This window comes from Apostichopus japonicus, chromosome 16 (assembly GCF_037975245.1).
Source record: "Apostichopus japonicus isolate 1M-3 chromosome 16, ASM3797524v1, whole genome shotgun sequence".
Taxonomy (NCBI): Eukaryota; Metazoa; Echinodermata; class Holothuroidea; order Aspidochirotida; family Stichopodidae; genus Apostichopus; species Apostichopus japonicus.
In genome coordinates, this window is record NC_092576.1 from 17302991 (window position 1) to 17325718 (window position 22728).

The 22728-nt window shown below is 36.5% G+C and overlaps 1 protein-coding gene across 5 annotated transcripts in view; it reads left to right on the forward strand.

Annotated features, from left to right (window-relative positions):
* The window catches only part of LOC139983801 (kinesin-like protein KIF21A), a 90067-nt gene that overhangs the window by 12079 nt on the left and 55260 nt on the right, over window positions 1-22728 (forward strand). For all 5 annotated transcript variants that reach the window (XM_071997581.1, XM_071997577.1, XM_071997576.1 and 2 more), the window contains 4 exons: window positions 10038-10097; window positions 16025-16117; window positions 19337-19462; window positions 20469-20633. In XM_071997581.1, coding sequence (XP_071853682.1) covers window positions 10038-10097; window positions 16025-16117; window positions 19337-19462; window positions 20469-20633 — 444 coding nt within the window. The remainder of the gene's footprint in view (window positions 1-10037; window positions 10098-16024; window positions 16118-19336; window positions 19463-20468; window positions 20634-22728) is intronic.

The following is a 22728-nucleotide window of genomic DNA, read 5'->3' on the forward strand; positions in this document are numbered from 1 at the left end:
ACACACAAACATACAGTATAAGATATTTATACCAAATTGTTTTGAAATGTCTTGAACTGGATATAATTTCAAACAAGTACTGTACAATAAATACTGAACTTTCTGAAAGAGAAAATGTTGATACCTGCTTTCATTGTTGGATTTTATGCAGGGGGAGGGAAAGGGGGGGGGGAGTAGGGGAGAGGGAGGTTCTGAAGCCAAGTCTGAAGGTAACATTACTTTCACTGCTCACTTATCCGCTGGCTTATTTTAGGGATTATTCATTGGTCTCAACAAATGTCTAGGTCAACCGAGCTACAATCAGTATGTACCTTTTTTTGAAAACTTTCATAAACTTTCACTTTCAAAACCTGACCTGATGTTTTGATCACCCTCTCTCTATTAATATCAACAAGATTCATTTGTTTGGCAATATTTCATTTAATGAAGCCATGCATGTTCTTTTATGTAAAATCGTTTTGAACAACCAGCTAAATTAATGTAACTGCAAAATGACCCAACATGGTAATACTAGGCTTCTTACAAAGCGTTTAATCACCCCGCAATATTTCGTTACCAGGGTTAAGTGACCTAAAAAAAGTTCAACAGCTCAGGTGATAAGTATCGAAGCAGTAATAATAATATGAGTCCCAATTACCCTATTAAAGCCATCTGTTTGGTTCACGAAATATCCTGTTACTCACATTTGATTTGATTGATAAATGTGTTCGTAACATCTGCACCAACGAACCATGAACACTCTAGGCCAAACAGTCTGGACCGTAATTCCGGAAACTCTTTCAGATATCCAAAACGTTTGGAACCTCGTAAAAATTGAAGCGATTCGTGTTGATAAGTTGTTTAAAATTGCCGTAATTAACTGTACTTTCTAAAAATAACTCCTTGAAAAAGTGCGGGTAATTTGTTAAGATTGTGGTAGTGCTATTTGTCACTCGATAATTGCTGAGGATATTAAGGCTAAGTGGTCACTTCGTGGAGTCTACGGTTATACGCTCCTCTGCTTCATTGGATTTTGTAAGCCCAACACGCAAAGTAGTTTACTCTCAAGATAAAACATTTTCGGCTCAGGATCGACTGTGGCAGATATGTTTATTCTACAATTGCAATAAATACCATAAATACCATCTATTAAAGTGCTGATTATCGTGAAACAAAACATGCTCATGAGCACTGTACAAAAGAACCAATGCCTGGAATATAAAATTACTAAACTTAAGAAAACCTAAAAGTAATAACAACAATAATAAAAGTAAAAAAATGATATAAGACAGGGTTATAAACCACAATAAAGAATATAAAAATATAAATATACATAAAATATGGGCACAGTAATGTGAATAAAACAACGAATAAGTTTAAAGCCCATACTCAAGCCTAAAAAGGTAAGTGTTCAAATGCTTCTTAAAAGTGTCAATAGATGTGACATTTCTCAAGTGATGAGGAAGAGAATTCCAGAGTTTTTGTTTGTACAAGGTTTGTAAGAAGTCATGACTTGAGGACTTTTGTTACATTTCAAAAGTTCAGTGACCCAAACATTTTCTCCACAGAAATATAATACAGTGACTCCAGTAGCCCATGTTACTGGAGTACTCAAGCCAGGGATATCACTTGCAGCAACTTGACCGTTGAAGTTTAGTGACTTGCTAAATCTCTGCTTTTTTGCAAATATAAAACCCAGAGAGGTTGTGAGTTTTGTACAACAGATGCTTCCAATTTCCAAACTACTGTATAATTGCACATCGATTTTACTATAGGCTAGAGGACTGCCTGTAGATTGTGTACCAAACCCAGTTACTTTTGTGTTTAAACATAGGTTTACCTCGTCAAACTTGTATCGGAGCCTTTGAACATCCATTTAATGCTTTCTACAAACACAGGCAGCCTGTGTAAACAAGCTGTTTGGTTAAATCTTATTTTGGTAATTAGTAAATTTACTTCACTCCTCACTTATCTGTCTCCCTTACCTACACACACCTATCTACCTTTAGCCTAATAACTGGTACCATTGGTAAAACTGCACCCCCAATGACCCTGTCCAAGATAACTGTCCTCCCCCTTTGGAATCTACCATTTTGAAGCCTATTAAGCCAAAAGGTGTGAACCTAAAGTGGGTTCAGTACATACCACAGTTTAAGCCTACAGTAATGTAAGCAGTAACAAATTGTATTTAATTCCAAGATACACCCACTGTATTAATTATATAAATAGTAAAGACAGATTGACAGCCTCACAGAAGGGGCATCATGTGACATTTCTATAAAACCATGATGCCCATAGAAAGAATCAATATTTGCTGAGATGTGCATACAGTACATATCCTGTAGGGATATCTAGTACTCTGTACATACTTTTAGATCTTATCTTGAGCAGATTCAAATACTTTGCGGGACCATGAACGTTTTGACGTAAATTACATGTAAGTTACTGTACCTCTAACTATATGGGGGCAGCCATAGAGGCCTAAATTGTCCTAAAGCTGGTTTCACAATGCATTGTAACAGTTTTTGCATGTTGTTGACTTGTTTTGCATTTACCTGGCAAAGCAACCACCATGTAAATCAACAGATACTGTGTATAGACCCATTGTACATAAAACTATCAGCACTTTCACATTAGATGATGCATGCTTGAGAACACTCTACAGTGTAGGTTTACTAGGTCACACTGTTGTACCATTGCTCAAAGATTGTGTACATGTATGTACAAGGTCTCAGTACTACCATCATTTATCATGATGGCAGCATCCACATGCAATGTGCTTACACGTAGATATAATTTAAATGTTTGACAATCGTGGTCTGTACAACAACCTTGCTCTTTAAGTCAGGTGTGAATATCTGTACAGTGTGTGTGTATACATTGTATTTAATGTGTTAGTTCTTCTGATAATGAATAACAGAGTTTGCCATACAGTACAGTAAGTCAGTGATCAAACTTGCTTGGACACCGGTTGTTTTCATTTTCCCCAGCTAACTCGGAAACCTGTTGACACACCATAGTGCTGCAGTGGATAATGCACGTGGCTTGTTGAATTGTAGCACAGATACTGTTGATGAATGTAGCACAGACAATGGAATAAATTATGCCTTGATAATAGATGGATGGTGCAGATAAGGTCATTGTTAATGTGTGGTTGAATTATACATCGCAATTTCCATATATCTTGAGAGGACATACATGTAGTTGTAAAACAAATCTTGAATAAAAAATTGGTGACAAATTTATATTTGCTGTAATGCACATGTAATTATTGTACTACAATTTGTACATGTATGCATTCACTGTGTAATACAATGTGATTGACTTATGAACAGTATTATGCAGTTGAGTAAGTAGACAAACTGCATTGCTGTACGTATATAATATACAATTTTGCTGTTCAACAGTATATACTGTTGCTACTGTACTGTACCTTTTGTAGGTGAGCAGACATCCGATTTCAGGGCCCGACAGTCCCCTGAACTCATTAACTGTCCCTGATTATATTTTTGTAGAAGAAACAGTAGTTTTCAGAACGTAAGAGCTGTGATTGTTTTCATTGACTATACAAACATAACCTTCCTTCATACTTGTTTCTAGATGAGGTATATTTGATTTACTTTGCTCCTGGCATGTACCTGTCTCCTCACAACAACAGCACTCTTGTTGTACCGTGTCTCGAGTGAACTGGTAACTGTCTGTACACATAGACTTTATTCATACTTCTTTCTAGATGAGGTGTTTAATATTTATACTGTAATTTGTGCATTTCACCATCATCCTTAAAGGGAGTGAAGACTCGTGCACAAAGAAACATCTGATGTCGGTGATCTGACCTAGTTTCGAATGAGGTGTAACAGAAGTGTTAGACATCACCATTGATCCCAGAAATGACACACACAGCTTGCTACCGTCGGTAATTAAAGACACTAGTGTACATTCAATACATACAGCTACGGTCAATACCTACAACACAGTGTACATAGCAGCGATGGACATCTCAGGTCTAGATAAAAGATAACAAGGTATCAAATTTCACTACTGTCTGCATTTTGTAGCAACAAGAAGAAAACTTCACTTGCAAGCAACGGAAAATTAACTTTTTCAGAGAGCTGCACATGGTTTGGGGCGAGTCTTCAATGCCTTTAAAACATAGAACCACTAACACACAAGAGAGGCATTCAAAATTCTCTCCCTGCATTAAATTTAAACTAACCTGTGATGTCAACATGTGGGATCAAGATTGAATTCTCGTGTCTTACTGTTTCCTGGAAAAGAAAACGAAGCCTGTTCATACTTCGAGGAAGTTAAAATATTGAACAGTTTGAAACAATGTTGCCTGGGAAGTGAGCTGTGTTATAACTTGAAATGATTGTTATTAATATGACAATATATGATATCCTGCTCTGACATGCTGGTTATTAATTTTAATCCCTGCACTGTACATTGAAGTACTAACGAAACACAATGATAAGACATATACTTTTACAAGCTGATCAGTGTATCTGTCATCGTGTGGCAAATTGAAGGATTGTGGAGAGGGCTTTGGATAAGAGTAGATCAGAGACATGAAGTATGTATGTACATGTATTTCAGATCCTCCTGTAAGCAGGAACTCGCGAAGAAGCCTCATTGGCTTATCAAAGTCAGTCTCTTAATGTATTTAATGTCCATGATTATGAATTGTCAATTATCAACTGGACAACATACATTAATCTTGAAGTGACTCTAACCGGGGACCTTATGATTGGAAGGCACCGGCGTTATAAAACCAAGTACTGTTTATGCATACACCATACTGTATCAGTCCATAAATAACACTCCGGTATGTACCTACAGTACGTATGGGAACCAAAGGTTTACAGATCTCATATCATAACAACTTATCAACTTGCAATGGTTATAAACTTTAAAAAGCACCCTCGGTCAGTCACATTTCAATTCTAAAAATAAATTTATATAGCTTGTGTACTTTTTTACAGTCTGGTTGATATTTGTCACAAATTGTATATTACACACTTCCAGGACTTTGGCATTGAAGAATTAACTTTGATGACAGTTGTTGATGCTTTTAGTTCTAACAATTATTGATTTTAATCAAATTCCTTGACAATTGTGAATTAATCCAGGTGCAGTGAATACAGTTTCTGTAGTTAGTCAATTCTTATACGTCATTAAGTACAACATTAGTACTACTGATATATTGTTAAATTCTTGGCCAGATACATGCAAATTTTATAGGTACACGTTATTGATGTTGTTTCTATTCAGAGCAAACTTTTTATAAGGATATATTTCAGCAAATATGGTTGTTTGAAAAAGTGTAGCAAAACAACAATAATCAGTTTGTCACTGTAGGATCATTAAACTGTACATTAGGAGAGAATGCGTAGGTTTGGCGAATAGAACAGCAATACATACACTGTAGGAGAGATGTGTATGTCTGGTGAATAGAACAGCAATACATACACTGTAGGAGAGATGTGTATGTCTGGTGAATAGAACAGCAATATTTACACTGTAGGAGAGATGTGTAGGTTTGGTGAATAGAACAGCAATATGTACACTGTAGGAGAGATGTGTAGGTTTGGTGGATAGTACAGCAATATGTACACTGTAGGAGAGATGTGTAGGTTTGGTGAATAGAACAGCAATATGTACACTGTTAGAGAGATGTGTAGGTTTGGTGAATAGAACAGCAATATGTACACTGTAGGAGAGATGTGTAGGTTTGGCGAATAGAACAGCAATACATACACTGTAGGAGAGATGTGTATGTCTGGTGAATAGAACAGCAATACATACACTGTAGGAGAGATGTGTATGTCTGGTGAATAGAACAGCAATATTTACACTGTAGGAGAGATGTGTAGGTTTGGTGAATAGAACAGCAATATGTACACTGCAGGAGAGATGTGTAGGTTTGGTGGATAGTACAGCAATATGTACACTGTAGGAGAGATTTGTAGGTTTGGTGAATAGAACAGCAATATGTACACTGTAAGAGAGATGTGTAGGTTTGGTGAATAGAACAGCAATATGTACACTGTAGGAGAGATGTGTAGGTTGGTGAATAGAACAACAATATTTACACTGTAGGAGAGATGTGTACAGTAGGTCTGGTGAATAGAACAATAATATGTACACTGTAGGAGAGATGTGTAGGCCTGGTGAATAGAACAGCAATATGTACACTGCAGGAGAGATGTGTAGGTTTGGTGGATAGTACAGCAATATGTACACTGTAGGAGAGATGTGTAGGTTTGGTGAATAGAACAGCAATATTTACACTATAGGAGAGATGTGTAGGTTTGGTGAATAGAACAGCAATATGTACACTGTAGGAGAGATGTGTAGGTTGGTGAATAGAACAGCAATATGTACACTGTAAGAGAGATGTGTAGGTTTGGTGAATAGAACAGCAATATGTACACTGTAGGAGAGATGTGTAGGTTGGTGAATAGAACAGCAATATTTACAGTGTAGGAGAGATGTGTACAGTAGATCTGGTGAATAGAACAACCATATGTACACTGTAGGAGAGATGTGTAGATCTGGTGAATAGAACAGCAATATGTACACTGTAGGAGAGATGTGTAGGTTTGGTGAATAGAACAGCAATATGTACACTGTAGGAGAGATGTGTAGGTTTGGTGAATAGAACAGCAATATTTACACTGTAGGAGAGATGTGTATGTCTGATGAATAGAACAGCAATATTTACACTGTAGGAGAGATGTGTACAGTAGGTTTTGTGAATAGAACAGCAATATTTACACTGTAGGAGAGATGTGTAAGTCTGGTGAATAGAACAGCAATATTTACGGGTTGTAAGAGTGATGTTTTGGTGAATAGAACAGCAATATGTACACTGTAGGAGAGATGTGTAGGATAAATAGAATACCAATATGTACACTGTAGGAGAGATGTGTATGTCTGGTGAATAGAACAGCAATATTTACGGGTTGTAAGAGTGATGTTTTGGTGAATAGAACAGCAATATGTACACTGTAGGAGAGATGTGTAGGATTGGTGAATATAATAATACCAATTTCACACAGCAGCCACTGCAGGCGAGATTGGAGGATTGGTGAATAAAATACCAATACAGTACAGTATGTACACAGCCACTGTAGGAGAGGTATATAGGTTTGGTGAATATAATATACACTGAAGAAGAGATAGTGTAGGATTGGTGAATAGAATACCAATATGTACACTGTATTAGAGCTGTGTAGGTTTGCTGATTAGAACACCAGATGTTGTGGTGATATAGCAACTTATCATTTTAACTAATAAGTACCTGTTTGGGGGTATTTAGTTACAAAGCAATTTGAATTTGATGTTGAAAACAACTCTGCGTGACAACCTCCATGTGCAGCTGATTTTTGGTTGTCGGAACAGACACTTGGTCTTCTCAGACTTCCAGACTACCATTAAAAGTTTGCCCTGGTACATTAACACTGTCTCATCATAAATAGATAGTCATGTAGTACGTATAGATTCTTTAGATTGAGTATCATAAATGGTGTTTGAAATTCTGTAAACACAAACATAGTTAAAATACCAAAAGGCAATTTGTCATTGAAATTATAACCTTGAATTTAAGTCGTGACTTGGTTCAGGGAATAGTTTATCAGTGTATTTCACATTCCAATACTTGTATGTACAGTCAGTTGCATATTATGGACATTTTGGACAATCTGTAACTAAATACAAACGCAAAGTTGTGCAGCAGTTGAGGTTTCTACACAAGAACAATGGCATTTTACAAAAGGCAAAACTTGTCAGAGCCTTGAAAACTGCTATGTACACAAAATTTGAACGTAAATTTATAGCCTGAAAATGAAGATAGCTTGATTAATGCAGTCAAACAATGGAAATTTTACAATGAACATTTGAGTTTTGAACGATTGAATCACACAGCATACATATGCAGCATTATTGCCCAACATTGATCATATACAGTACTTATATGTTTGTAAAGGCACTGAAGGAGTTGGTGTTGATCCAAAAGTGGGTCAGTGGGGGCGCCCTGCATGCCAAATGTTGACCCTAGATAGTTATTGGAAGGCAGGCAGTATGTTGACATGAGATGGTAAGTTACTAAGATATTGTCATTCCTAAATTGATCCACTCCAAGAATTTTTGGCATTACAGTATGTATCTAGTGGTTATCTAGGGAATAAGTTAGTGTAAACATTTTGCTAGCACTTTTGAAGGCTATGACCTTCCTCTCTTATAAAATACTCTGGTTCTGTACATGTTTACAAAGTTACAAACATTGCTACAGTATATGTACAGCTTTGTACAAGTTTGTACAATATTATAGCAATTTTGACAATGTTGCCTAGCATTTTGTGATGCAATATACCAGGTTAATTATTCACTGGGTTCCACTGTACCAATGGGCTGTTACTTGCTATGTTCAAGACTGTGGTACCATACAGTACCACTACCATATACTTAATACTGTACCATACACTATATACCATATTGACTGTAAACCATATGTACCCACAGGCTGTTACTTGGTGATCTGTTCAAGACAGTGTGGTTTAGCAATTTGACAATTTTGCATAGCATTTTGTGATGCAATACCAGATAAATTATTCACTGGATTCCACTGCATATATGTACAGTATCAACGGGTTGTTACTTGGTGGTATGTTCAAGACTGTGTACCATACAGTACCATATACTGTACCATACATTACCATATAAACTAAGGTGACCATATTTTCCTGACTGGAACCGGGGACATTTATTGCGTGACTGATATGGGGGAGGGGTTTAAGGGGAGGGGGGGTCCCCCTCTCGTTTGGAAAATTTTCAAGTGCCTAAGGTGCTTAGATGTAAAATGGTGATACCTAGAAGCACTATTTAAATCAATTTTATTTTCAAAAATGTAGCTTTTTTTAGATGAAATTCACTTACTATACGTGGTTCTTTGAGAGCTTGTGAGTTGCTCATGCTCACACTGTAAGTGTCGTTGTGGCCCCGTAGTTGCCAATTATACGGTCGAAAGAGTGCTAGGCTAGATCGATCTAGCATATTTTTAACAGTGTTTCCACTTTACACTGGCCCCCCTTGTTCCGTTCTGCGACTGCTCACTTGACTAAATTTTGTTTTTACAATTATTTTACTAATAATGTGGGATATTTTCGAAATTCCTGAACATTTTGACGAATCGGGGACATTTTCGGGGACACTTGTTCATTGGGGACAGCACACTGTAATCGGGGACTGTCCCCGAAAATCGGGGACGTCTGGTCACCTTAATATAAACAGTACCATATATACTGTATACATACAGTACCATATTTACTGAACTTTGTATTATTATGCATTGCATGGCTTTATACTTTTGTTTGGAGCTGATATTGGTTTTAATACTATGCTATTCAACATACATGCAGTATCAATTACACCTGGTCCAATATACATTTAGTCTACCTGTTGTATAAATACTGTACATAAAGGATCCTGTTAGAAGTAAAACAGTTTTGTATGATACACTATCCATTAGAACAGACACTATGAATGGTAAAAATGAGTATTACGATAAGTGTTAAAATAAGTGGGAAACTCAGGAGGAGAGGGGGATTTGGGGAGGAGGTTCACAGCTGGAACGGAAAGGGTTCAATAATTTCATATGGCGTACAATAACACCATCTTTAATGTAGTTTTACTTAAATTTGGAGTGAGATGGTATTTTGCCCTAAACAAGAAATCTGGTTGTCAAAAACAAAAAGATGGTCGTCTTGTACTATCGGGTGATCATGAGAAAATTGTACTGCGTGATGGAAGCAAAGTGTTTGTCAAATTTGGATGCTTTGAGCTTTCAAAAAGTGACCATTATTTTGACCTTTCTATCATATTTGTCACTTTTACCGATCTTGACTGGTCAAATTGTTAGCGGTTATATCATGACTAACTCAAAACCGGTAATCTTCAAAATTGGTGATTTTCTAAACTTCCATAATTTATGTCTTGCCAATCTACCTCAGATATGTATAATTAGATGCTTTCATTTTCATTCATCTTATTTTTTGCAGCTTTACAATGAGGAGATCTTGGACCTGTTTGATGCCGCCAGAGATGTTGAAGCTAGCAGGGTAAGTCAACACACAAACATAGTACTGTGTCTGTTAAATGTGTACATAGCCTCTATGTACATTAACAATATAAATTTACTTCGCTCCTCTCTTACCTGTCTCCCACTCCACATCAGCACTTTTCCATCTACCTAACCTACACATTGGAACATTTTTAGCACTGCGCCCTCGCTCCCTGGGCACCGCCGACTTACACCTCCCGCCGAATCTACCACCCAGGAAGAAAACTACACGTTTCATCAGAAAAATTTGCTTAAATAGTTTTTCGACTGTTTTATTAGTTGCATCCAAATACTGTGTATGGGTAGACTGTGTCATGTCTCAAAACTGTCTGAAAAACACAGTTTTTGGAGGTTGGTACAGTTTAAACTTTGTCCCATCTTAATTGAACAAGCAATAAGTTATAAACATTTAAATTCATATACCCGTCAGTCTCACTTCGAGATTTTTTTTTTTATTTGTTCCTTTTCCTCCATAACCTGTCTCCTCCTTACAGATGCACTTTTCTATCTGATCTAACGCAAACTTTTAAATTTTAAGTTTAGCAAAATTCTGTAATAACTACTTCCTGGTCATGACCCACACATCCTTCTAAAGTTACCGTCGAAGACCCTCCTTTTCATTCTACCCATCAGAATTGCCTAGAAGTGTGTCTTGAACTTTTTCTGCAGACTATTGGAGCTTAATATTTTGGTATATAATTAGACATCCTTTCACAGACCTAGTAAGCTTGTGACTCATAAAAATCCAAACCCAGAAAGATTTTAAATGTTCATCAGTTATGATCGCATGTTGTGAACTGAACTAGAAGATTCCTAAAATTAGTTAGGTTTACTAAAAACTTCCAGTCAATTACATTAAGTTACAGTTTTTACTATCGCACCATCATTGACCAGCTTTATACCGTACTGCGGTTTAGGCCCTTGAAGAGGAATTTTTATATCTTTGAAGGATGGGGGTGTTTCTGTTGTTGCAAGGAAGTTATCTGCCATGGTTGATACCTACTCTATGCACTGTATGCTTACTTTGTCTACACAATTTATTATGATGTGTCTGTTGTTTTATAGTATATTGGCATCCTGCACAGTTTACAAATCCTCTACTGTCGATCCATAAGTGACTAAGGTAGCTAGCTTCTCAACCACCTGAACAAACACACTAGAGATTCCTTCCGTTCGAAACATCAACAATTATTTCCAACCCATTTGATAAGATTGCCCAGGTTGTCTTATTAAAATCCCTAGATCTGCGAGTGTTTAATAGTCTGACCTAAAAAGTAGGTCAAGTTTAAACAAGCTGAAGAAGGAAGTTATGTTCCCTTAGTTGTGTGATGCTTTACAGTAGAACTCTTGTGGTAATGAGTGGATGCAGTGCTTAACGGTTGTCAGTATTGCCCTGGCAATAATATGCTAGAAAGTTTGAAAATGGCCATCCGGTTTCAAAATTCAAAAAGTAAGTTTTTCCTGCCACTCTGAAGTAGTTACTCACTCTGGGATATTTAATACTCTTTTTAATTATAAATTTAATAATTATAAATGTAATAATATTTAATTAATAATTAAAAGTGTAACACTCCTCATTGGCTGGGATTAACTTGGAGATGCAGAAACCACCAGTACAATACTTTCTTGAAAACTTCTAGCAATTTCTTAAGGATGCTAAAATTTGAGGTCAGATCCTGATGATCTTCAACAATTGAGATTGATAACTGGATCATTCAGCCTGTATTTTACATCCATATGTAGATAGCCATGGCTGCCATACTTTGTAACAATACGTAAGACTTGCCTGATCCCTGATCAAAGATTTTGTTGTGTGTATTATCCCCAAATATGGATGAAACTGTTAAAAGTTGCTATATTTATATTGTCTTCTTCACATGTCACCAGATGAAGCCCTTAATTGTGTAATTTAACTCCCTTCAAAAACCTGTGACTTTTTGGGAGTGATTAGAACTCATATGGGAAAGTTACTAAATTTTGGCACATGTATGTAAATTTGTGGGCAATAAACTGATAGCCTTGCATTAAAGAAAGTTGGTTGCATTACTTATACTGAGACGACACCAAACAGAAGCAGAAAGGTAATTTACTCCCGAACAAAGTTACATGTGGCCTTTATCTGTTTGTACAGTAGGTTGTAGGTTGTTGTAGGCTGAGGGTTATAGTGTAATAGGCGGAGGGATACAGTGTAAGATCCAATCCTGAAATGCTTCAAAGCACTGTCATGATGCTATATTTAGCAATATTGTACTGATGTATTTATGTGCTGGGAGATGTTATGCAGGAAATGAAACTAGGTGCTGCAATTAATTGTCTTCATACTTCTCTTGTTAAATATCTTTTAGCTTTACAGTAGATCTATTCTTGGCAGGTGCGATGTTTGATTTATGATCAATACTTGTGATCAGTTATTTTGCAGTACTACAGTAGTAAGGACAATTCCAAAGTGTGCAGAACTTGCTGTTTTAACATAAATATAAACTTTCAGTTTGTGTGTAAATTTAAAGTAATATTAATTAGTATCATATTTATTTGAAATGGATATGAGTTGGATATTTAGAAAGCTTTTAAACTTACAGCCTCAACCAGAAGTATATATAATATAATATAATTTAAAAATAAATAAATCTACGTACCTAAGGCCTTCAGTAACAGGGAGTCAGTTACTCTAGTGTAATATGCTTATTTCACTCCACTGTTACCTGTCTACACTCTTCTTACTGTATGCACTTCCCTCATCTACAGTACTTAACCCACTAATTTGGTAATCTAACCCTGCACACCTAATGTTCTACTGTATATACATCAAGGAGTCAACCCTTCAGTTACATGGTCGTTATATAGTTACCATAAACACTGCTTATTGTTTTCATGTTTTCACTATTTATTATATAGATGTTAAGTGTATATTTACTTCAAATGTTCCCCGCTTACCTGTCTCCCCACAACATTAGCACCTCATTCTACCGTGTCTAGTATGCCCTGGTAATCTTTTAACACTGTGCACCCGGGCAGTTTTCGAAAGATTTGAATCCACTACGAAAACGCATGATTAAACACTTTGGATGGTAGAATGAGAAGGAAGGGCATTGACCGGATAGGACCGGTCACTGAGGGTGCACAGTGTTAAAAGATTACCAGGGCATATACTAGACATGGTAAAATGAGGTGCTAATGTTGTGGGGAGACAGGTAAGCGGGTCACTCGTAAATATATAAACCAGTAAGTTTTATAATAATCATGAATGTTGTAATGCTGTGTATCGTAGATGTATAATGCAGTTTTATATATTCACGGTTTGACAGTATTTGTATTACTCTATAGTACAGTATTTTACTGTAGCCTTGGTCTATAGTACTTAAATACATGCATATTATCCCCTCCCCCCCCCCCCCAAAAAAAAAAGTCTTTGTCTGTATATCTAGTATTTCAAATTCCTGAATAATATTACAGAGGTCTGTCTATAACACCCACCCGCTGCAAATTCAGATCTCTCCTTTAACATATTTGGACCTCAGGTTTAACCATATCACCCTATGTACGTTAACATGTAAGATACAAAGCACCCTCCACAAGGAAAAAAAAATAGAACGTGCATAAATTTCGCTCGGTATCCATTTGTCACATTTACCGGCGTAAGAAGTCTCGCGTAGACGGCGGCTTTGATTTCTCGATCCTCGTCACCGAAGCTCATCAACACTGCCAATTTACCTCCTCTCATTCACCCACCCGGAGAGGCGGGCATGAAAGCAACATGGCAACAGACTGTGATAAATATTATGGAAAGGAAATTGATGGACATTATATACAGATAAGAGTAAGATAGAGAGAGAGAGGGGGGGGGGGGTTTACTGTACATCAGCTGTAAGGGATGATAATATTAATATGACTCGGGTGATGAAGTAGATTCCGTTGCTCTCAGACCAGACAAGCAGCTCTGAGTCACTGATATCATTATTAACCGATGTGACAGATGTCTTACAGCAACGGCTGTTTTGGCATTGATTTCTCACACTGTTTGATATTCACAGTACTTCAATGACAAAATGAGTCAGTGTCCTAGTAGTGTTTTAAGAAATGTCAACAAAAAAAGATAAAAGAAAAAGGAACTGAGAGATTTATGCCTTGATAATATGTAAGATGTAAGAATATGTAATAATATGAACTGTAATATGTAGTATGTATGTAATAGTACATGTAATATGTAGTATAATAATATGTAATACTGTATGTAATAGTATGAAATTATGTAGTATACATGTACTATGTAAGAGTATGTAATATGTAGCAATATGTAATCATATACATGTAACATGTAACAATATGTAATTTAATAATAGTTAGTAGACAAAGAGAGTATGCGTAGGTTGAAGACTAGAGATTAATATTGCCTGGGTGAGTTAGTTTTTAGATTCATTAGTTATCATTAATTTTTAAAACCAATCATCTTGTGGAAACATATGTCAATGTTGATCCGGTTAATTTTATGGAATAAAATACTCATTTAGAGTAAATTTATAACCTGTGTCTACTGTAGAACTGTATACATGTAGTAGTACTGTAAAGTGGTGTTCCATGTGTCGTCACCTGTCAAGTCTCCACGCAGTGAAGGAATTGGAAATTATATCATAATAATACTTGTAATCAAATTGTCTGTGTATCTTTTTGCCTGTTGACAGTATCTTGTACATCACAGGAAATCCTTCATTTCTCTGGGTAGTCCATATCAATTACTGACCTAGAAATCATTTTATGTTGTAACTGCACAGTACTGTGTATTGTGCATATAGTGTACTGTATGTGCCCGCTGTACAGTAAGTACATTTATACACAGTTTAAAGGCATTGAAGACTCGCCCCAAACCGCGTGCGGCCATCTGAAAAAGTTAACTTTCTGTTGCTTGCAAGTGACGTTTTGTTTGTGTCGCTACAAAATGCAGACAGTAATGAAACGTGATAACTTAATTGTTATCTTTAGCTGGACCTGAGATGTCCATCGCTGTAATGTTTGTACACTGTGCTGTCGGTATTGACCGCAGCTGTATGTACTGACTGTACACTAGTGTATAATTACCGACGGTAGCAAGCTGTGTGTGTATTTTCTGGGATCGATGGTGGTGTTTAACACTTCTGTTACACCTCATTCGAAACTAGGTCAAATTACCGGCATTAGACATTTCTTTTTGCGTGAGTCTTCACACCCTTTAAGAACTAATATTATAATGGTCCACCTAAAGATGTTACAGTGCGCAGTAACATTAAACATGGATGGTTACTGACCATTGATGGTACAGGTTTCATATTTATATACTCTGTGTCAAAGTAAATTATCCACTTTTGCCATTACATATTCAACTGCTTGACCAGTCCTAGGTACAGCATTAAAGTGTCACCACCTTTGTTATTTCATATTAATTAAGAAGCATAATTAATTACCTCTGACATTCCAGATGAATCACTTCCTTTGTCTTAGTAAGTACACAAATTAATACCTGTTCGTCAAGCCAGACAAATTGATGAACCCAATTGTCATGCCAGATATTAAAATAGCTGAATTATTACCCTTAATATGTCAAGTCATTAATCTGGACTTATTAATTTTCTTTGTCTTTTCATCTGGTTCCTGTGGGTAGTCAAGGTGTAAAACAATTACATTTTGTCACAGGAGAGAATACAATGTAATACAGTGTCAATCAGGAAAATGAACACCATTTGTATTCTGTGTGACAGCACACTGTAACATTAAGCATTATATTTATGTCTTTGTTAAACCAGAGCTGTTCGTATTCGATAATATGATTTATTTTTGGCAAGACTTTCACTTTTCATTTGATCTTGTTTATATTTTGTCTCTTCTTATCAACATACTGTATATCATACACCCTATAAACCTCTTGGTGTTTAATATGACTCGTTTCGTTTACAGAACAAGAAGTCACACATCAAGATTCACGAGGATGCAGAGGGCGGTATTTACGTTGTCGGGGTAACGACCAGGACGGTCGCCTCAGAGGAAGAGGTATGTAGGCCGTATTTTGAAAATTACAGTCTGGCAGAAAAATTAGATGAGAATCTGGCCTCATTAATGCGTATTTGGCATATTAAACGTGTGGTAGAAAGATGGGCCACGGATTGTTAAATATTACGTACAGTACATGGTGTAGGAAACAGGTGAATCGTGTGCATCATGTGTAAAGACAAAAGCTGTGAGGTTGATAAACCGTGTGAACACATTAATTATTAATTCTTATTCTGTGCACAGAATAATACAGTGTGCTGTACACTGATGAGTCATAACTCAGGTGGCTAAGGGTGGGTTGACCTGATTCAGCAAATTTGTGAAACTTTTCTTCCTTAATATCAATTGTTAAAATAAAGTGACTTGACACAGTGAATCAACTCTTAACCAGGGAAATAACGGGCAACGCCATGGCTGTACGTTAAAACTCTGACAAACTCTGCCTTGTGCATCCTTCACATATAAATTTGATATTACAGAGAATTGACTCTTACCAGGGAAATCCCTGGAATAATAATAAAGAGTAATATTTACATAGCGCATCATCAGCAAAGCTGTTCAAAGCGCTTTACAAATGTAAAACCTAAAAACAAATAGTAACAAAAACCTAAATATTAAATATATAGAACCAATATGGCATAAAATGCAAGCCAAAAGCAACGATATAAAAAAAAAACCACCTGTACTAAACGATAATAAAAAAAAGCCCTAAACGCATAAAGTCCAAAACAAATTCAGAAGTATGTAACTAGTAAAATAGTTTTAAACAAAGAATACACAAAAGATTAAATCATTGTCAATGATTAAATATATATAAGAATGAGAAACTATAGTACAGTAAGACAATTATTGTAAAGCCTAAAACAGATAGTAATAAACACCCAATACTAAACGATAATATATAGAACCCTAATTGTAGTAAAAAATAAATAAAGAAAAAGCTAAGAATGGCCATGGCTGTACATACTGTAGTAGAGTACAACTCTGACCAGGGAGTTGATATGGAAACTCCCTGCTCTGACAAACTCTGCCTAGTGCATCTTTACATACATATAAGCTTGATATTACAGTGAATCCACTCTAACCAGGGAAATCCCCAGAATGGCCATGGCTGGGACATTACAAACTCTGATAAACTCGACCTCGTGCATCTTTACATATATAAATTGATAGTTTGGCAGCATCACTTTGTATAGCATTTTGTTATGCTGTGCTAGATGTGATATGAAGTGTATATTTCAAGTTGTATTATCATACATTGTTTGTATTAGATCCAATGTACACAATACAATCTATCAGTGTTTGTTGTTTCTAAAGTCTGTTGTTATTTCCTGAGCTCAGCTTATGTATCTAACCTTTGAAAATGAGATCATTAATACCGACGGATTAAAACTCTCCGTCATACCGCCCTCCCCCCCCACCCCACCCCTCACTTTCGATTTCATATTAGTTCGCAGTTCAAACCATAGTGTTTGATTTAATTGGTTTAATCCCTGTAGGATTTTACTGTAAGTACAGTACTAATCCCCTAAGCTATTAATTGGTTACAAGCCAAAGATTTGTTAGATGCCTCAGTTCGAGTATCGGTTTCCTTCCTGTTTGCATTCATTCAACACTTTAAAGGAGTGTTCGTTATTGTTAAAGACCCAAAAGTAAATGATGGGGAGTTGAGGTTTGAGTGTGACTAAAAATTGATATAAAGATATATGTGTGTGTGTGTGTGTGTGTTAATCAACAGTCTGGCATATTGTAGTGTTAGCTTGTTGGGACTTATTGGTATAATGACATCATCAAGCAGGTGGAGAGAATGTGTCAACCATATTTATTCAATACGTCACAGGCTGGGTGGGAAGTAAACAGAGATTGTGGTTGCTATGGTATTAAAGGAGGGCGGAGGGGGGGGGGGGAAGGGAGCGTTTGAGTGGTTGAAGGACTACGGTACTGAAATTCTCAAAGAAAAATAATAGATGATTTAAACTCTGAATCCTCCTTTAAATAAGTTCTTACAGGCAAATTGAAAAACCAAAATGCCATCTCGTACCTCAAAACAGACATTTTATTGAGGTTTGGATCGTAAAAACAATGCTAAAAGTTTGCCTTGAAGGCTTTCATAATGTTGTCCGACTGGTGGGTGGGATTGTAATGTTTATAGGTAACTGTTAAAGTTGTTATTATTTGATGGTTTCGAGCAAAGCAAAGATATATTTAACTGTGAATGTTTTATTTTGTTTTTGATATATACAGTAGCTGTGGCAACAGCTGTGGCTTTAGGTCAAAATCTATGCATCTTGGTAATGTGGTGTTGGGATAGCTTTGTTGTTCATTGGTGGGGGGGGGGTGGTGCTTGGCTGCTTTAATAGCATGCTATCACATACTGTACCTAAATAGTTCTGAGTTTGCCAAACAGTATTGGATGATTTTAGGCAGAATTGTAGATTTGATGTCATAGTCAAAAAAAAAAAAAAGGCTAGCTTTTCTGGCTTTCAAGATAATTCAGAGCTATAAAATATATGTCAAAATGTTTGGAATTTGCTCCTTTTAGATCAGTTAGATGTTGGCTCATCTGTGCAAGATACATGTTAATCCTTAATTCAAAGAATGCAACCAATTCATATAAATAATAGGGCATCCATGTGGATGATATCCAACTCCATTTTTCCTTTAAGAAAAATATTGAAATACATTGTAAACTTGTCATTTTGTCTCTTAAATTTTCCATTGAGTTTTGTGTGTCATCTGAGGAACAGACTGCTGTACACTAATGGTCTGTGTATTAGACTATGTAGTTCAGTCACTTCAATTGATGAGCCTCAACTGTTTAAAGGATCATTTCTCCAAAATTGAAAGTGCTATAGAAATACAATATCTCTTATTTTCCCATTGAGTTTTGTGTGTCATCTGAGGAACAGACTGCTGTACACTAATGGTCTGTGTATTAGACTATGTAGTTCAGTCACTTCAATTGATGAGCCTCAACTGTTTAAAGGATCATTTCTCCAAAATTGAAAGTGCTATAGAAATACAATATCTCTTATTTTCCCATTGAGTTTTGTGTTGCATATGAGGAACAGACTGCTGTTCAGTAATGGTCTGTGTATTAGACTGAGTAGTTCAGTCACTTCAATTAATGAGCCTCAACTGTTTTAAAGGATCATCTCTCCAAAAATTGAAAAAGTTATAGAAATGCAATATCTTTTTCCTCTCTGCTTCCGTTTCCAGTGCCTCCAATGTCTGAAGGGCGGGGCCCTCTCAAGGACCACGGCCAGTACCAACATGAACACACAGAGCTCCAGATCCCACGCAATATTTACACTTCACATCAAACAGCAGAGGGTGGTCAAAGTGGTGAGTGATTTGCCTTACCTTGCAGCGGTGGAACATACATGTCAGATGTAGGGTAAAGGTGAAAGAGGGGATGGTCGGAGGGAGAGAAGGGATAAAGAGGTGTGAGGTGTGGGCGAAAAAATATATAGCTAACACAGCAGCAATCTCTCGATACAAAGGAACAGCTGATGGAAAACTACCAGTTCCTTTGTCCCTTTTGTGATCCCACCCTGGGGGTGCATCGGGGAGCACCTGATGTGATGGAGACTAGGAACTTTGTTATGATCAATGGATTTAGGGGATACCTTTCCCTTTCCCTCCTCCTCCTGTCAGCACTCATAAAAGTTATTCATTTTTTACTCAAATACTGGAAGAAATTGAAAGTAAAAGTTTTGAAACAATTTATATCAAGGATGTATATATATATGTAATAATATTTAAGGGGTCAATATGTAGTTTTAGATCGTTTCAGTTTCTCTGCAGGCTTATAACATTTTATGTATGTATGTTAGATCCTCCTGCAAGCAGGAACTTGCGTAGAAGCCATCATTGGCTTATCAAAGCCGCAAGCTGACCGAAGTCAGTCTCTTAGATTCATTTTAACGTCCATGATTATGAATTGTCAATTGTCAACAGCTCTGTAACTGGACGACATACACTAATCTTGGAGTGACTCGAACTCGGGACCTTATGATTAAAAGGCACCGGCATTAACCACTGAGCTAACACTCCCTCCCTTTATTGTTCACTAGTAGGCCCTATAACTCTGTTTTACTTTGTTCTGTGATAATATATCTATTGTTAGTCTCTCTCTTTCTTTCCTGCGTTAATAATGTAGAGTCTAATGTATTTGAAAACATAGAAACTTAATTCAATTAATTTGTTGGGCTATAATTCTAGGTGTACTGTAACTACATAGCCCAGTTATCTTCTAGATTAATTAATTCTAAATATATATATTTTTTAAATCTTTGTGGTATGTAAATATGTTTCGTCAATCTTTACGTTATCGACAATCACCAAATAGAATTCTGACGACCAACCTGAGGGCCAGGAGAACGAGGGGATGCAGGAGTTTGAGACCCTGATGGCCAAGTTCCACTTTGTCGATCTAGCCGGGTCTGAGAGGTTGAAGAGGACAGGAGCCACTGGAGACAGAGCTAAGGAAGGCATCTCCATCAATTGTGGATTGGTAAGATGATGAAACCTCTAGTCTGCTAATAACATCGAAATGTGTCAGTAAACAATCACTAAAAGTCAGACCCAGCAGCATAAAATGTTGCTGTGCTTTAAGTTTTCAAGCCAAGGAAGGCATCTCCATCAATTGTGGATCAATTGGTAAGATGTCTCTATTAAATTTGAAACCTGTAGTCTGCTAATGATATCGAAATGTTTCAGTAAACATCACTAAAAGTAGTGACCCAGCAGCATCAAATGTTGCCGTGCTTAAAATTTCAAACCAAGGAAAGCATCTCCATCAATTGTGGATTGGTAAGATCTGTTGAAATCTCTAGTCTGCTAATAATATCGAAATGTGTCAGTAAAATTCACTAAAAGTAGTGACCCAGCAGCATAAAATGTTGCCGTGCTTAAAGTTTCAAACCAAGGAAGGCATCTCCAACAATTGTGGATTGGTAAGGTGTGCCTTATTAAATTTGAAACCTCTAGTCTGCTAATAACATCGAAATATTTCAGTAAACATCACTAAAAGTCTTGATCCAGCAACATAAAATGTTGCCGTGCTTTAAGTTTAACGCCAAGGAAGGCATCTCCATCAATTGTGGATTGGTAAGATGATGAAACCTCTAGTCTGCTAATAACATCGAAATGTCTCAGTAAACAATCACTAAAAGTAGTGACCCAGCATCATAAAATTTTGCCGTTCTTTAAAGTTTAATGCCAAGGAAGGCATCTCCATCAATTGTGGATTGGTAAGATGATGAAACCTCTAGTCTGCTAATAACATCAAAATGTCTCAGTAAACAATCACTAAAAGTAGTGACCCAGCATCATAAAATTTTGCCGTTCTTTAAAGTTTAATGCCAAGGAAGGCATCTCCATCAAGTGTGGATTGGTAAGATGATGAAACCTCTAGTCTGCTAATAACATCAAAATGTCTCAGTAAACAATCACTAAAAGTAGTGACCCAGCAGCATCAAATGTTGCCGTGCTTAAAGTTTAATGCCAAGGAAGGCATCTCCATCAATTGTGTATTGGTAAGATGTTACTATTAAATTTGAAACCTGTAGTCTGCTAATGATATTGAAATGTTTCAGTAAACAATCACTAAAAATCTTGACCCAGCAGCATCAAATGTCGCCGTGCTTTAAGTTCGGTAGAGTCCTGAGCTAATTTCCAACAAAATTAGAGACCAAATGAAAGGCAATTACTGAGTGGCTGTTACTTTTTTTAAAGATTTTAATGTTTGGAGAAAAAATAAAACCAAGGATAATTTGGTCACCTCAGGTTGCATATAACAATGATTCAAGTAAGAAAAGTCACCCATTTGATGATACACTGGTATTTTATTTTTCAAGAACAAAGAAAACTGACCAGTTTTCAGACAAAGTGTAATAAATTAAAAATGTAGTAAATTAAAACTCAACACTGTGTTTGTATGTGTGTAATAAGCGATTTAAACTCTAAATACAGGAAGGGAATGAAAAGACCCACAGGAGTGAAATCATTTCCTAAGGTCTGTACAAGTAAAGTCCACAATAGAGAGTTAATAAACACCACACAATTGTGTAATGTCAAAAGAAGAGTACCCTGCAACGCTCAAAAGTTTCCTCTGTCGAGAGGAGACGGAATTGTGAACCAGGCCCATTGTTAAACATCATTGAAAAAAACTCTGCTACAAGACCTACGAAGAGAATCTGTGAAATCACTCTTTCATACAGATCAGAAAAGAAAACATTGGACCCCTTCCCCTGGGGGTTATGTTTCAATAGACTTAGTCTGAGCCATTTATTATGAGACTGTAGGAGGGAGGAAGAGCAGGACAATTAAATACCTAGAGGGTATTTACTCATTGGATGAACTAATAAAATGCTATGAATAAAGAGAAAAAAAAAATAATACTCATCAGAGCCAAGACTGTACTGTACTGTAATACTCATCAGAGACCAACAATGAGGCTCTTCCTATGAAAGGAGGTCAAACCACTAACTGAAGAGGATATTAAGGTAGCCAAGGGGGAAGAAATGAATACGTAGTATGAAATCTTGATGGTTTATTAAACACTAATTTGTTAAATGTGTTGGAAGCCACTGTTTGTTTATTTCCTG